The sequence below is a fragment of the Salarias fasciatus genome, chromosome 13 (assembly GCF_902148845.1).
Source record: "Salarias fasciatus chromosome 13, fSalaFa1.1, whole genome shotgun sequence".
In the NCBI taxonomy this organism is placed as follows: Eukaryota; Metazoa; Chordata; class Actinopteri; order Blenniiformes; family Blenniidae; genus Salarias; species Salarias fasciatus.
Genome location: NC_043757.1, coordinates 3,258,213 through 3,274,817, shown reverse-complemented (window position 1 = coordinate 3,274,817; position 16,605 = coordinate 3,258,213). Strand labels below are relative to the sequence as shown.

Sequence of the window (16,605 nt, the reverse complement as noted above, 5' to 3'; positions counted from 1 at the left end):
AGCGGTCAAAGCAGCGTCTGAATCCTGCGGAGAGTCGAACCTTTCAGCAGATGGTTGTTTTTTAAAAAGGCATTTGAATGTGTTTGGTCTGACGCCGGATTAACCGTCTATCAGCGCCGCTGAAATCCTCCTCGTGCGCTAATCTGTCGCTGTTTCCCTCCAGGAGGCGCCGGGAGAAGCTCCAGGCTCACTTGAAGGAGAGCCGCAGTTTGAAAAACTACACGGCGAATTCCCACAATGCCCTGGACGCCAAGGCGAGGCTCCCCAACACCAGCCTGCAGATGCACGAGGTAACTGAACCCGACCTCTGTTTCACAAAGACAATAAAAACGCCCCGTCCCTCTCGGCGGTGCACGGCAGAGGAATCCCCGCCGTGCACGGCGTCCTGAGGATCACTGGCGTTTGACGGCGTTGGGAAGTGGAGCAGTGAGCGAAGCAGCAGGTTCGCCTGTGAGTGACGGGATCCTCCTTCCTGGAACAACTGATGAGCTTCATCAGTGTTTACTGATTATTAGGATGTTTACGCTCATCTGCGGCTCTAATTAGCATCAGTAATAGAGAAGAACAATATTTGCCGGAGTTGTTTGAATCTCCCGGTGGCATTGTGATAAGTCGACTTATTTTATTTCACAACTCCTTAATCACTTGTTGAATTACTTCAATATGGAACGTTTCAACCGCAAAGTGTAAAAATAATGTTTTAAATACTGTTCAGTGGCATTTATTCACCATTAAATCTGTTTAAAAGACTAAAAACGACAAAAATCACATATATAGATGAATTCACATTACAGAGGGCCACTGGATTATTTTTTATATGTTGTATAAAGGAAAGGTAAAGATTAAATCCAACATGACCTGACAAAGAGTAACAATTAGAAAAAAGACTTAAATCTGCAGAAATCTGGCACTTCGAAAAGAGACGAATCTCTGAGCAGATTCTCTAAACGAAGCACAAAATCTTCTCCGTCACTGACTGGTTGAAGCATGAAGAGATTTGACACCAGGAGGCGCTGCTGCTGTAATCAATAACTTAATCAGCTTGTTCAGGTTTTGTGAAAATGTACTTTTGTTATTTGAAGTAAAACCAAGGGAAGCTTGAGAGGTGAAAGTCAATTTTGGATTCAATTTTATTTTGAAAGGAAGGCTTCCTTTTGAACAGGAAGAAACCTGCAGAACCAGACTGGACTTCATTCCTTCTGTTGTTCTGATCAATATGTTCTTTAAATGTTGGGAAAACAGAAGAACAGTTTCCAGATTGGTTTCCTTCCGTCTCGAGGAGAAAATGTGTTTTTAATTTGTTCTCATAGTTTGGAATCAGGTTTTGGTTGAAGTTGTGGATTTCCCTGAATCATTTCAGTTTTTTTTTTTTTTTTTTTTTTTTTTGGTCTTCCTGTATAACCCAGACTGGGCTGTCCTCCTGTCCCGCTGTCCTCCTGTCCTGCCGTCTTTCCGTCTCTCACCTCAGACTCGCCGCTCTTTCAGGCGTTGTTCTCTCTTGGCGCCGCTGCCGGCGGTCGACGCCGCTCATCATCTTCTCAGCGGTCCGTGTCACGGTCTTTCCTCTGAAGAAAACGCCTGTTTAGCCTCAAATCCATGCTTCCGAAACAACCTAAACCTGCTCATGGAGAACATGCAGACTCCCCAGGTGCACTGAGCGGCGCAGACCGGCGGAACTAAACCTGTCTTCAGGGTTGAAGTTCAGCTGAAAGCTGCACAAGCAGAGATGCTTTGACGCCGAAGAGCAGTTTCCAGTTCTTACATCATGACAGCAGGATTTTTATGATCCCAGCAAAAATATTCTAAAAAGAGAACCAGTAGAATCGTCTAAACACCATCAGACACATTCAGTTACTGCAGCAGATGAACAGACTCGCATTTCATTCTTCAGCGTGGATGGTTGAGTCTGTGGTTTCAGTTTACTGTTTGTTTCGGTTGTGAATTAATTATCTTGTCGTTTTGCAGCGCCGCTGCTGTTTCCTCTTCTTTCTTTCTTTTTTTTTTTTTTTTTTTTTCCCCCTCTTCTTTCTTAGTGAGCTTTTCAATTCATAAAGCGCTTCCAACCTCTGGTCCAGGACCCCCCGCGGGGGGCGCCAAAGAGGCTTTTCCTGCTCTGAGAACATCAAAATTTGCATTTTTACCACATCGAGTCCAAACCTTCCTCATCTGGTCGTTGTTTTTGAACCACAGGGTTCAGGCGATTCTTCTAATCAGTAGATTATCTGATTTGATGAAAAGATTCTCTGATTTCGTTTTTGATGCGCTCCGAGTCGTCTCATCTCTCGGACACGCCTGAAACATGTTCCTGCCGGATCACTCGGCTCCTCTCAGCCTGAAACGCTCCTGGATCGACGCCTGACGCTGAGGATCCGCTGCCAGAAGGCTTCAAGGACTCGGCTTCAACCGACTCTTTGAAAATGAAATCCTGAGGTTTTTATTTTCCGTTTGTTTTGCTGTTTTCTCATCATTCATCATGTCGACTTTCATTTGTTTGACTTGAAAGATGGAAGCTGTTTATCAGTATCAGGATGGTTTTGTGATTGTATGAGGAGAGAAAAACCCTCAGATGCTCGCCAGTTTACAAAATTACACTAAACTAAGAATAGGAATAAAAACACTCAGTCTGCTTTCTAATTGTCGCCTCAGACTCGTCAGCTGAGTTTCAAACGAGGAGTCTGTTTCTGGGATGGATCTGTGCTTTGGCCTCATTACTGTTTGAAACTGAAACTATTTCGTGTTCCGGCTGCAGAGAAAGAAACATTTTGAGTTTCAATTTGATCTGAAGCCAAGTAAAATCAGCTCCGGTGTGTTTTAGAGAAAGACACTAAAAAAACTCTGAGAAACGAAACAAACTGTCTCCCTGATCCACATGTGACTGGAGGAGACTGTTTTGACCTGCCATCAGTCAATGGGAGGAAGATGCTCTGTAATCTGGATTTAATCTGACGTTACGTCAATTGGTCGGGCCGCATTCATGACATTTCAGTGGATTGGAGTCGATCGATGACTTTCCACTGCGCCGTGTCAGAGGATCATTGTGGAGAAACTGGTGCCGGAATCTTCCTGAACCGTTGATGAGTTTCTGGTGACTGGAGCAGGAACACAATAAATAAACATTCATGATTAAAATCACTTAATCTGCATCCAGAACAGTTCGGATTAGCTTTAATTCCTCTTCAGTTCTGCTTCTCAAATTACAAACCATTGTTTACAGAACCGGTTTGTTTTTAAGGAGAGCCGGACTGATTTCCTCTGAACGAATGAGCAGCTTTTAAACCATTTTTTTTTTTTTTATTTGATTAGAGTCTTTGGGGAGCCTGCATGCAAATCAAATCCATTTGTTGTTTTGTTTTGGTTTTTTTTTTGTTTGTTTTTGTGCTTACACACTCAGAACGCCATTGATTTCTGTCTGACAGCAATCAATCACCGGCATTTTGAAGCACGAGGCCGATGGCGTTTGAACCGGCGGTCACCAGGCTGCGCTGGCAAAACACGGCGCCGTTCTGCAGGACATCTGTCACTTTCAGCCTCCGCTCACACTGGTCAGAGCTGGACAGGAAGACTGGTTTTAACAGGAAATCTTGACTTGCTGTCTGTGTTCATGGAGGAGAGGCAGCAGCGCTGCAGTCAACAGAGAGAACGTGGAAATTATCCCGAATCATGACGTTTAGCACCTTTTACACAGGATTTAAGCCAACCAGACCCTGTGTGTGCAGCGTGAATGTGTGTATGTGTGTGCGACGTCTTCATAATGAACCTATTGACGGCAGTGTCTCTGCACACATCATAAAAGCGTCTGGTTCTCTGTCCAGATGTGTTTGAATGAAGCCTCAGAGGCAGGCTGTGTGTGTCCGTCCCCGTCTCAGAGATTAAAGCATCCATTTTACCCACACACACACACACACACACACACACAGACCCATGTTCATTAGTATGAGGCATTGGGCGCTCCCGTTGCTGCAGACTGTCCGTGAAGTCGCTGTCGACTTGCTGATTGCTTTTGCCACTGGTATCGGCTCAGAGCTGCTTCGCCTGCAGCCCCACAACAAAACATCGCCTTCATATTGACGACCTTCATAAACGGTCCGTGTTTCCCGCTGAGGCTCGGACCCAGTTTCCATTTCTTCCCCTTCGGGTGATCTCTCTGGACCATGAATCTATTTTCAAACAGGAAGCGGAAGAAGCCGCGGAGTTGGAGGCACTTTGCTGATCCGGTTGTTCCTTATGTAGGAACAGAGAGATCAATATATCACTTCAGGTCAAAGGTCATTCTCTGTGTCATTCAGGAGCTTCAGACTGGATTCATAACACCCTGCACTTTCTGTTAGTGTGTTTTTAAAGGTGAGCTACTGAGAGTATCATGAGCGACGGAGCAGGATCCGACCTGATACTGATGCTGGTATCGGTATCAGTATCGGTGCAGGCCCAGTTCTCCCTGTCCCAGCACTTCATCATGTGATCATGTTACTGCCAAGATCGCTCTGCAGCTCCTGAACGAAGCGGCCGGACACCCCTGCTTTTAAAGGTTAATGCTGTATTTGTTGTGTTTGGTTGGATTTTTACGAGTTTCTCCCACGAGTGTCGACACGTTGCTCTCCACAGATTTACAGCCGCAATTTCCACAAAGTTTGGAAGCTACAAAAAAAGTAGATGAAAGCACCGGAGGCTGCGTGTGTGTGTGTGTGTGTGGAGAGGGAACCAGACTGGGAGGACATTCAGCTGATGTAACTGGAGGGAAAGCAGCGGGGGGGTCGACAGAGACGACATGAAGCTGGAAAACAGTGGAGATGAAAACAACGGAACCCTGAATGCAGCGCCGTGGCTCGTCTGACATGATGCTGAATGAAGGTCACCAGGCCAGCAGCAGCTCCTGGATCCAGGACCGTCCTGCTCATATCAACACCTGCGTAACCACCGCACCGGGCCAGGACACTCTGCCGCTGCTGGGCTGAAAGCTGTTGAAGCGCCGACGGTTAAAGGGTGTAGCAGAGGAGTCCTGATGCCTCCAGCGAGCAGCAGGTGGTGTCGAACACGTGTTCCATGACGCTCGCTGGTCTCCATCATGCTCCTTCTGGGGCGGGGAACAAACTGGATACACCACCAATGAGTTCCACTCGGTCTCCACGTCGACACGGCGCCACCCCCGACAGCCGGACGGCGACGCTCTGCAGCAGGAAGGTGTTGCTGTTGCTGTCCGTCTACTGAGCATGTGCGGAAGAGCTGCGTCTCTAAACAGATGCGTCTCCCCCAAGTCGGTCTCCATGGAAACAGGAAAAAAATGCAACTTTTTGAAAACACTCTTGACTCTGTCTACATGGAAACGGACGAAAACACAACTTTTTGAAAATACTCTGAGTCTGTCTCCATGACAACAGAGGTAACTTTCTGAACACACCACTATCTGCCCCACGCCACAGGAGAGTTCTTCTTCATGGCTGCATCGACGATAAAAACTGACGGCCTCCAGACTGGTTTCTGACACACACGGATTTAAACTTCTTTTCATTTTATTTTATTTTACTTTTAAAGAAACACTGATGGACGAGCTTCAGCATCAACACCGTCGGTCTGACTGGAGCAGACGTGCTCGGCTGCTTTCAGCCGGTGGCCCTGATCTCTCCGTCTGTGGTCTGAGAATCAAATTCTGGTAGTCAGTAGCCGATTGGTACCTGACAGTACTTCAGATGACTCCGTGAAATCTGCATCTCTCAAGAATGTTGAGTGAAAACATCAAAAGGGATCAATTATATTAAATTAGATTAGATTAGATTAGACTGATAGCAGTCGTCCAGTTTGAGACGTCCAGTTTGTCCGATGTCCTCCGGGTTGGACTGTTTGGTCCCAGTTTTCGTTGCTCTCTGTGTTTTCATCTCTGCTCTTTTGCAGCATTATTCCACATTAAAACTTGAGATGCAGCTCGTGTCTGCAGGGAAACAGCCTCCATGACGCACTTCACTCACTTTAGTTTTCGTTCTTATGTTTCACTGAACAAAGAAAACCTGCCGCACCGATTCTTCCATGGAGGCTTTGAGGAGACTCATTACAGAGAGATTTAATGGTTTCTGCCTCATGTGACGCAAAAGAAGACGAAAGATCAGAGAGCAAGGCTGATATGAATACGGCGAGTGTCGTCATGTGACTGGAGACCGCCAGCAAGTTTCTTTATGAAGAGGTTAAAGGTCAGGAGTCCAGTGTGTTGCATTAATCTGACAGAATGAGTCACTAATAATGACAGAATCACTGCTTTGTTGCCAAATGATCATGTGTCATAAAGTCGAGCTGTAGTTTTTGTTTTCCCTCCAGTCGGTCTGACCGTCTGTTGTTTTTCACACTGCTGCTTCTCAAAACAGCCTAAACCGTCCTCAGTATTAACCCCTCCTCCCCGTCCGTTTCCCTGCCCGACGCTGCAATCAGCGGCATTGAGACGCCGCCGCCGCCGCCGCCCGCCGCCGCTGCTGGAACAGTTGTGACACCACCAGATGCCTTTGTGCCCTTGATTTTATCGAGCCATCAGCAGCCTCCCTCTGCTCTGCACACAGCCCGATACACCTCCATCCCTCAGCCGGCCGGCCAGGTGGGAGACGCCGGGCCGGCCAGAGATGTAAATTGATTCCATTTATACTCCGGCAATCAGCCCCAGAATCCAGGCAGCAGGCGCTCAGCAGAACGGCTGTGAAGAGAGATAAGAAGGAGAACAGAGCTTAATGCATCCTGCTTAAGAAGGAGGGACCGAGAGCGGGGACTTCTGGGTACCTGATGTAGAAATACAGATGGGAATGGACTGATACCGCTAAGTACTGGCCTTCAGCTGCTTACCGATACTGAGTACCGATACCGGGTACCGATACCGGGTACCGACGCAGCCGTCTCACCGCTTTGTCTTGTGTTTCCGTAGTGCTGCAAACGGCCGTCCCAGCCTCACAAGGCGACCGTGTGCCAGTCCAGCTTCGCTCACTGCAACATGGCCGCCACGCCGTCCAGCGGCTCCAGAGCCGCCGCCAAACACCACAGGTGAGTCGAGCGCGTGGCTGCCGTCGCTACGACGACAGGCGACTTCAGCCAGGAGAGATGGAATTATCCACGTAGCTGCGCAGCCGAAGCCGAGCGGCTGATTCACGGAAGAATGACAGTGATGATGATTAAAGCTATAAAGACGCTAACAGGCGCATCGATAGCGATGAGGCGGGGATGGTGAGCAGACGAGGGAGTCCTGCTGCTTCTCACGCTGCTCTGCGGTGTGTCGGAGCTGACCCAGCTTTGGCGTGAGCTCCAACTCACACACACACACACACACACACACACACACACACACAGGCGCCCATTTCTTGTGACAGAGTTAGATTTGCTGGCTTTGCCGGGTCTTTCCTCAAACCATCGTCTGCTCGCCGGTTTTCGGGAGTTTTCAGGACTTCAATTCAGTAAAATCCGTCTCTTCTCTCGTCTCCTTCAGCTGGATGCTGATTCTCGTTTTCGCCCTTATCGCTGCGTCCCGTCCAAACCGCTGCCCTTTCAATAAAAACATGAAAGTGAAGGTATTTAGAGTGATTTCCCCGTCGGTGTGGAACCCGGACTCCTCTCTTTCATGGCAGTTCAGTGGAAGTCCTGGTTTCTCACCTGCGACTGCTCAGCGGCTCCGGGAGCAGCCGGAGGTTAATCGCCCTTTTTCAAGTGGATCCCGGCAGCAGCTGAAAGCAGATTTTCCCAGAAACACGATCAGACAACCTTCAACCGCAAAGCCCGTTCCTGTAACCTTTTGGCAGGAAACCAGGCGGCGGCGTTCTCACTGCCTCCTCGCTTCACCGTCTCTCTCCCGGCGCTGATCTGCAGATTACCGGCCTGGCGTCCGTGTTGCTCACGGCGCCGCCGATGCAACATGCTAAACATGATTCTGATGCTTCCTCTCCGCCGTCGTCTTCTTCCCTTCAGAAGCGGTTCGCTGTCCCACAGCCCCGAGCAGAGGATGCGTGCAGCTCATTGGTCAGCTCCCCGCAGGACTCCGCCCATCCCCAGGGGAAGGTTGAACCCCATTGGAGGATCCAAGTTTTCAGGCCCCGCCTACCAGCACCTGCAGGAAGTGGACTCGGTTGAGAAGGAATCTGAAGCACAAAGAAGGTGAGATTTTAGTGTTTTAGTTCCAGTTTACACGACAGCTTTTCCAGTGGAAACGCATCGCTTGGCGTTTACACGGCAACGTTTTGAAACGATGCCTGTTTCCATGGAAACAGCGGAAGGCTGAGAATGATAGAGTTCAGTCCGTTTCCACGGAGACGGAGTGTTTTCAGAAAGTTGTTTTCAGTGGCTCTGAGCCCCTGTGAGTGTTGCTCAAGTTACTTGGAAATAGTAATTAGTTACTGATTATTTCTCCAAGAAAGTAATCCAGTTACTTTACTGATCACAAATTTTCAAAAGTCGTTAGTTACTTTATGACTTTCCTTACTTTTCAAAAACATGACGCAGAATCTGAACACACTGTAAAGCCAGAGAGCGTTCAGCCTGGTTCTGTCGTTCTTTGTGCCTGCCTCCTGGCTGAGCCTCGTCCAGGTTTACATCCTAAACTTTGGATTTTTCCTCTTCCACCCTTTTTTTTTTTTTTTTTTTTTTTTTTTTTTTTTTTTTTGTCACGTGACTCGTCCCACACGAATTGGAGCAGCACCACAAAAAGCACATCAAAACATGCGGGAAATTCTGGGGATCGTGTGCCATTATTTCTCTAAGCTTTTCGGCCAAAAATATCTGAGAAAATTCCCAAAAACTGGGAATTTTTTTTCCCCATGAAAGTGGAAGAGGGTCAACTGAAGAAAAGGAGAGAAGTACCGGTAATTCCCCCAAACAAGTCCATCGTTCTTCACCATACTTTGATGTAGAATCGTCATTAAAATATCATAATGTTGCCATTTTTGTCTTCTATCCAGATGTGAAAAACCTCATTTCAATATCTTCTACCAAATTTAAACTGTGAGCTTTTCAAGTTTGGTAAGAATTTGAGCTATTTTTGGAGTTTAAAGTCAAAGTAAAATACAGAAATTCAACAATTAAAGGTTTCAGTGTCTGCAGCCCCGGTGAACACAATGCAGTGGAAGTCTTCTAATTCCATTTGATTCATTAATACAGTCGTTTTGATAGAACATTAAAAAACATTCACAGCCTTGTTTCAGCTGGACTGACTGGATTATTTAGATTTTATAGTTTCACAATTTAAGAAATGTTCAATAATTAGGTTTTTTTTTCTAATTTCTCTCTGATAGAATTGTTTCTGCAGTTGCAGCTGTAAATCTGCTGGAAAACTTCTCCTGTTTCCTGTTTATTGTGTTTTTTTCCAGCTTTCAGCCCCTCATAAAGCACACCGTGATAGAGAAGAAAACTGTGTTTTAATCAGATCAAATGTTTTGGAGCTTCGACACAAACTGGATGATTCTCTGTAGCTTTTCAGGTGAACTCCTGAAGCCTTTCAGAAACACACTTTTTCTTCGTGTTTATTACGTTTAAAGCTGCTCGAGGAGCTCTGAGTGTTTCCAAGTTTCATCCTCACCTCCTTCAGTCGCTCCACTGAAAAATGAAAAACCGAGGATCGCCGTTTACAAAGCCCCGGCTTTCATTTCAACAGTGGATGTTTCAAAGCCAACTGCGTGGAGTGTGTGTGCGTGTGTGTGCTTGTCTTCCTTTCTGTTTAACTCCCCCTCATGCCTTTGTTTTCCAACCTGCTGAGCAAAGATAAAAACAAGGTCACATGGTGTTCTGGTCGGCGGCTCAAAGGAAGCTCCTGTTTCTAAGGACAGTATTGAAACGCGTGCACGTCTGCAGCCTTTACTGCGTTTTGCCTGAATTTAATTCTGGTTAGTAGCGCTTCCTCACATGGAAAGGCACTTTTTCAGACAGCAGTTATTGCATTATTGGCTTTATTACACTGAAAAAAATAACCAAAATATTTCTTTATTGGCTTCATTTAATCAAAAAAAAAAGTTAAAACTAATACATTAATGATTTAATGAAGTTTTAAAAGCCAAAATTATTGCATTGTTTGCTTTAATACATTAAGAATAACCTAACTTATTAAATTTTTGGCTTTATTTCAATAAAAATAACCAAAATTATGATATCATGAGCTTTATTACATTAGGAATAAGCAAATTTATTATATTATTGCCTTCATGACTTTTGAAATAGGCAAAAATTATTACATTATTGGCTTTACTACATTAAGAATAACTGATTTTATTACTTTATTGGCTTTATTACAATGGAAATGGTTGAAATTCTGACATTATGACCGACATGCTGAAAGGAGGAGGTGACGGACGGAGCTGGACTCCTGTCACACCTGCCCTCAGCGCGGTACGTTCACTGACCCCAGGTCCTGATTTTTCCTTGAATCTCACTACCGAGTGCCTCTTGAGCACGCCCGAGCCCGTGATCAAACCTCCGCCCTGCTCGAGAGCCATCCGGCCATCGTCACCATCACCACCCGTCTGTCTGTGGTCAATAAAGGACATAAAGTGAAACAATCACAGCTGACACTTCAGTTAATTTGCCTCAAACCGTTTGTTTAATTGATCAGTGGATTGACGGCGTTCACCTTCCTCTTCCTCTCTGCTCATGACTCCCGGATGGAGCCTGGAGTCCTCGGGTACGAACGGACAGACGCCGTCTCAGCTCCGCCCCAGATCCTGGTTTGACTCCCAGGATTACCCCGGCTCTTCTGAGGGCCGTTCGCTCCACATGTGGCTCTTTGGCCGGTTTTGGTTTTCAACGTTTTACAGCAGCTGAATCTGTCTGGAGCCTCGAAACATTTTAATTATCTGGAATGAAGCAAAAACAAAGAAAAACTGAGGTTGCTTTCATGAAGGTAGAATGTAAATGTACTTAATTACATTTTCAGAGATTTTTCCTCATTCATTGTGTTTTTGGTTATTTTAGCTGTTCAGGGTTTTTTTAAAGCTCTCGAGCATTTTAAGTTATATTGGAAATCTATTTGTTTTTCCTCATTTTCTTCTTTGCCCCATTGTTTTCTTTCCTTTCATTTTCCTGTCTTTTTTCCACTTTTTGCCGTCTCCAAAATGGCTGGCATCTTTTCATTTTTACTCTTTTTATCTTTTTGCGAATGTTCTTGTTTATGATTAGTTTCATCCATTTTGAATTCTTTTCTTTTTCCTTCATTTTTCGTTTCTTTTTATTTTGTCTACTTTTTATCCTTTTTTTAATGTTTCTTTTTCCTAAAAAAGAAAGTAAGAGTATCCATTTTTAAATATTTTTCCTTCACTGTTTCTGTTGTTGCTTTGTTTGATCGTTTCTTCAAGTTCTCGGCTGTTTAGCTGTTTCATTCTGGAGATTTGATCAAATCAGGAAAAACTAGATGTTTGTTTTCATTGCATATCCTGAAAGCTTCACAGAGCCGTTGGAACACAGCTGAAGAGCCATGTGTGGCCCCCGAGCCACAGGTTGAACACCGCTGCCAATCTGTCAGCTTTGTGATCGATATTCGTCTTGAGGAAACTGAATGTTTTCCTCCCCATAAACGCTCCAAAAGCCGTTGAAGGAGCGTCGTGACGTGTTTCCTCAGTTTGAGCCTCACAGCCGATACCGCCGTTGGTATCGGTATCAGTATCGGTGCGTCCCTGATCAGTGTTATTTCCACTTTCCCTGCTGCCGGTCTCGATGTTCTGCTCGGCGGACTCGGAGCGTTCGTGTCTCGGTGCACGTTCACCGTTCAGATTTCACGGACGCCGGCGTCCCTCGCTGTCGGTCCTCTGGCCTCGGTTGCCGTGGAGACGCTGGACGGCGCGTGGACGGAGACAGAAATAGAGAGGAGCGGTTTGAGTCCGTCCTGACGCGAGCGGAGAGAGTTCCAGAAATGCAGACGTGTCGTTGAAGCGGCGGCGCGGCGAGTGGAGCGGGCGCGGCGGTGATGGAGGAGAGTGCAGATCGCTTCTGACAGTCAGAAAGTGCTGTAAAGAAAGGTTGCCGGTTCTTTTCCACGCCTGTTTGAGAAGCCGGCTGTTATCTCAGCAACATGGCTGACGGAGCGTCCCGAGCTGTTACCGCTGTTTTCAGATTAAGCCGTCTCCAAAATGGCTGACAGAGCTGCGTTTTGCTTTTTCCCTCTGATATTTTCGGACGCCGTCCTCTCCTCCCCTCGCCGGGTTTTCCCTCCTGCTCCAGCGCAGCCCGAACGCCGGCACGTGAAAAGGTCGCCGCCTCGCGCTACGTGAGGATCTTACATGTAATTTATCTGCAGCGCGATAGGATAAATGAAGAATGTATCATCATCTGCAGGGCAGCGGATTAATGAAAATGACTGTTAACACTTGTAGATGTAATGAGCTCCTATAAAAGATAAAAGCTGGGTCACTTATCTCACCTCGCTCGCTCGCCATCTCCCCGCCGTGCCGCCCCGCGCCGCTCTGGGCTCCGGATCGCAACTTTCTCCTGCCATCTGATTGTGTTTGAGCACATCAAAAGAGAGATTTGTCTGTGAATGTTATCTTGGGAATTAGCGCCGCGGCATCCTCCGCTCTTATCGCTCGCCGGATCCTGAATCTGCGCCCTGCTTTTTTCCGAGAGGGTTTCACGTCTCAGGAAAAGAAAAAGGAAAAAAAAAAACCTCCTTCCACTCTGAAGAAGCACCTTCTGAGGCCTTTGTGGAGGATTATAAATTATTACACACAGATCATGAGGCAGGGCTTCAGATTACCGCTGGATTTACCGGCTGAAGGGCCGGATCCAGGTCCTGACCCCTGAACCCGGACGGTTTCGCCTGAAGCCGCAGCAAGGCGTCCGTCAGACGATGAACCTTCTCGCTTTTTAAGTTGATGTTGGTGTGAAGTTGGTGATGAAGTTCATGTCATTGGCTCGTCAGTACAGACTGAAGGAAAACTAAGGTTTTAGAACCGTCACGCGGTTTGAGTTGCAGTGAGACGCCTTAAAAAAGTTTTGTGTTTGACTCCAGTTACACAACGTCTGACCGGCAGAGGCTGCAACAGGATTTTTCAAAAGCGAGTGAACTTGACCTAAAACTGCGTGACTACTTTGAAAAGCTTACAAAAAAAAAAAAAAGGAGGCAGAAGAATCGACCAATCACCATCGGTGACGTGGATCACCTCGACCGTCCTTCACCGCAGCTCCGAACCTTAAAACACTCAAGAAGCAGCAACTCTGCGTTACGCTCTGCTTATGTAAGAGGTGTGTGTGTGTGTGTGTGTGTGTGTGGACTCAGATTTAAAGAGATGAAAGAAGGATGTCATGCTCGTCTTCTCGCCCTCCGCCGCCTCACTCGGCCTGAGCGATGGCGGCAGGTGGAGAGCGCTGCCTCTGTGTTCTGCCAGTGTTGCATTGTGGGAGTCGGTCCCGGCGCCGGAGCTGGATTCTCGCCGCGGACTCGGCGGCGTCTCGCGGTGAGGAGCGGCCGTTTCCCTCCAGCCCAGTAACCTTTGCTGCTGCTTCTCTGTGTCTCGTCTCTTCAGTCTGCAGACGGCGGCAGAGATCCGGCGCCACGGCGCCGCGCCGGACGCCTTCATTCATATGCAAACCGCAGCTCCCGTCCAGACGGCCACGCCCACGCCTTGGAGCGGCCGCGGGCCGAGGAGGCCCGGCCGGCGCCACGGCGGCTCGCCGCCTCCCCCGTTCCGCTCCTGCTCCATCCCCATCATCCCGTCCGTCCAGAGCCCCGGCGACGAGGCGTCCTGCATGCAGACCAGCGCGGCGCCGGCGGCCACGCCCTCCGGAGCCGCGCCCCGCGGGGACGAGCGGCGCGGCAAGGCGGCGCGCGCCCCGCCCTTCTCCGCCTCCTGCTCGGCGGCCATCGGGCGGCGGCAGGACGAGGTGGCGCTGCTGCTGGAGGAGGCGCAGGAGCAGCTCCGGGCGCTGGCCCGCCGGAGGCCGGAGGAGGCGGGGCCGGCCGGGGGCGGGGCCAGAGAAACTGTTTGCTTCCTGAACCTTCAGGCGGGAAGCGGCGCGGCGCCGAGCCGTAGCGGACCCACGCAGACCCAGCTGCTCAGTCCCAGCCTATCACACACAGACCTGGGCCTCAGCGGCCAATGAGACGGCAGCATCCAGGAGGCGGAGCCGACTCGGCGCTCTGCCCCCGTGGGAGTGAGCAGGCGGGACACAAGGACTTCTTGGGGGGAGGGGGGGGGGGGTGTAAAATCCTGGAAATGTGCTGATGAGACGCTTCCTGAGCGGATAAACTGAGACGCGACTCTTCTTCACTCTGACTGGAAACCAGAAAAAAATATTTACATGCATTTATTTACAAGAACAAGAGAAAAACTCCTGCTTAGACGAAAAGAAACCAAATAGTCTGTCGATCCATGGTGTTTTTAACTGTAAAAAGAATATATAAATATATATAAATATATATGGATATAAATATATGGAATTCAAAAAGTGACCAAGTTCAAAGCTGAAGATCACGGAATGAAATGATGTTACTGTTGTTTCTTTTCTTTCTTCCTCCCTGTTTTCTATTTACCGTCACTCTTTGGTTTCGGGCTCGATAGACGAACTGAATGTTTCAGCGAGCCGATTCCGGAACGTTCACTCCTCCCCCGCCCCGCCCCGCCCTGCCCCGCCCCCTCTGCCCCGCCCACCCCCGCCTCGGGAAACTGCTCCCCAGCCAAGAACCACAGCACAGAGGGCCTGCAGCAAACAGCCCAGCTCCCAGTGTGAACACGCGTGTGTGTGTGTGTGTGCGTGCGCGCGCGCATTTAAATGTGTCTGAATATGAGCGTGTTTGCGTGCACTCATGTGTGTCGGCATGTTTACGTGTGTACGCCTGTGAGCACACATGTATATGTGTATGCAAGTGTGTGTGTTGGTGTATATGTGTGCGTGCTCACACGTGTACATGCATAGAACTGCACGAGTGTGCGTGCATGCACTCATTTGTCAAAGTCGTGTGTGTGTGTGCATACATGTGTACTATACATTGACCCATTGGCACACGTGTGCGCGGATCTGGATGTGTATTTATATGTGTGCATGCATGCATATGTGTGCGTGCATTTCTATTGGTGTGTGTGTGGAAGCGTGCTTGTGTTATGTGTTTAAGAGTTTTCAAGAGGGTGTATGTTGATGCGAGTGTGCGTGTGTGTGCGTCCACGCTGGGCAGCAGATGCAGACGTCGGTCCTGCAGCTGTTTGGGTCTCGGAGGCAGAAGTGTTTTTTTCAGATGTCGACTCCACTTCGGCCGTTGTTTGAAATCTTGTTGTCAATTTTTTTTTTTTTTTTTTTTTGTTACATGTGAAATCTACACACACACACACACACACACACACACACTCTCTCACTTGTGCTTTACTTTCAGTGGTGTTTCTGAATGGACAGAGGGACAGAGGGGCGGGGCTTCGGGCGCCACTGGCGCTAATCTGACGCCAGATCAGGATTTCCTGTTTGTTTGTTTACATTCTGTTCTCCATTCTTTGTTTTTGAAGAACAACGCTGCTTTCTAGGGCTGACCAGACGGAGAACCACACGGTTTTGGTATTGAAACAAGAAATAAATGTCTCTATGTTGTATCCGATGAACTGGAAGCTTTTGAATCTCTGTATGAAGTTTCAGCCAAATGTTTCTGGTGTCAAACCGTAAAAAAAAAAAAAAAAGAATAAGAAGAAAAAATTCCTGCAGTTCTGGTAAAGATTTTCTTTCTGAATGACAGTTTTTGGTTTGTGGCTGATTGTTTGTGAGAGGTTTTGATCCACTGACAGGAATCGGTCCTCTGAACTTGCATGCTGGAAACCGTCTCTGTCTCACTGTGGCCTCTTCCAACATGGCGGCGGCGGAGCGGCGGCTTGGTTTGAAGGTGCAGTTTTTGGCTTCATGTCGGTGTTTCAGAAACATTAAAACTTACGTGTCTTTCTCCTGATGAGTTTAATCACATCTCAGCTTGACGTGACCAACGACCTTCCACATGGTTCAGAGAAGTTTCTCGTTTCCATGGTAACATTTTGGAAGCGAGCTCAGATCACGTAGGAAGCGGTGCAGTCGGCATGCCAGGCCACACGGTGGCGCTGTTGGGTTTTTCAGGAAACAGTAACAATGTGAGCAGATGGACGTTTAGCATTTATTTAACAGAACTTATGCATTTACTGAGAGATTCTTTGGTTCCGTTTCCATGACAACGGTTCAAGTGAAAACACTGCCGATGCATTTTCTTCTCACCAAAAGTTTAATTTTATGGGTCAATGTTTTGAAAGGTTCTCTTCCCACTCCTCTTCCAGCAGAATGAAAATAGTTTTCTACTGAATGTATTTGTATTATTTAGTTCTGTACAGGCCTTTTGTATCAGGAATATTATTTATTGCTCCAAATTAAAAAAAAATTAAAATTGGGATGCGTCCATTTAAAATTAAACCAAAACTGATATCTGGCCGATATTTACTAAGGTCAAAGTGTTAGTTATATTCTAACCTTCAAAACTAAAGCAAGAACCTCCATGAAAGTTTAATTCAATCAATTTCAACTCAGATCTGTGAAATAAGCTAAATAAAAAAACATCAAAACATATCCTGACGACATTCTCACTGATCAAACTGATCGATAACAGACACTGGAGTCAAATGTTCCAACTCGACTTGTAAATGTTCAACAATGTTTTGTGGAAGCAGCCATGAA

General features: G+C 47.4%; 1 protein-coding gene across 1 annotated transcript in view; it reads left to right on the top strand.

Annotated features, from left to right (window-relative positions):
- The window catches only part of nrg3a (neuregulin 3a), a 381,203-nt gene extending 367,163 nt beyond the window's left edge, over positions 1-14,040 (top strand). The window contains exons 6-9 of the mRNA XM_030106513.1: positions 164-290; positions 6,896-7,011; positions 7,927-8,112; positions 13,458-14,040. Of these exons, the coding sequence (XP_029962373.1) occupies positions 164-290; positions 6,896-7,011; positions 7,927-8,112; positions 13,458-14,034 (1,006 nt within the window). The 3' untranslated portion in view covers positions 14,035-14,040. The remainder of the gene's footprint in view (positions 1-163; positions 291-6,895; positions 7,012-7,926; positions 8,113-13,457) is intronic.
- The last annotated feature ends 2,565 nt before the right edge of the window (positions 14,041-16,605 follow it).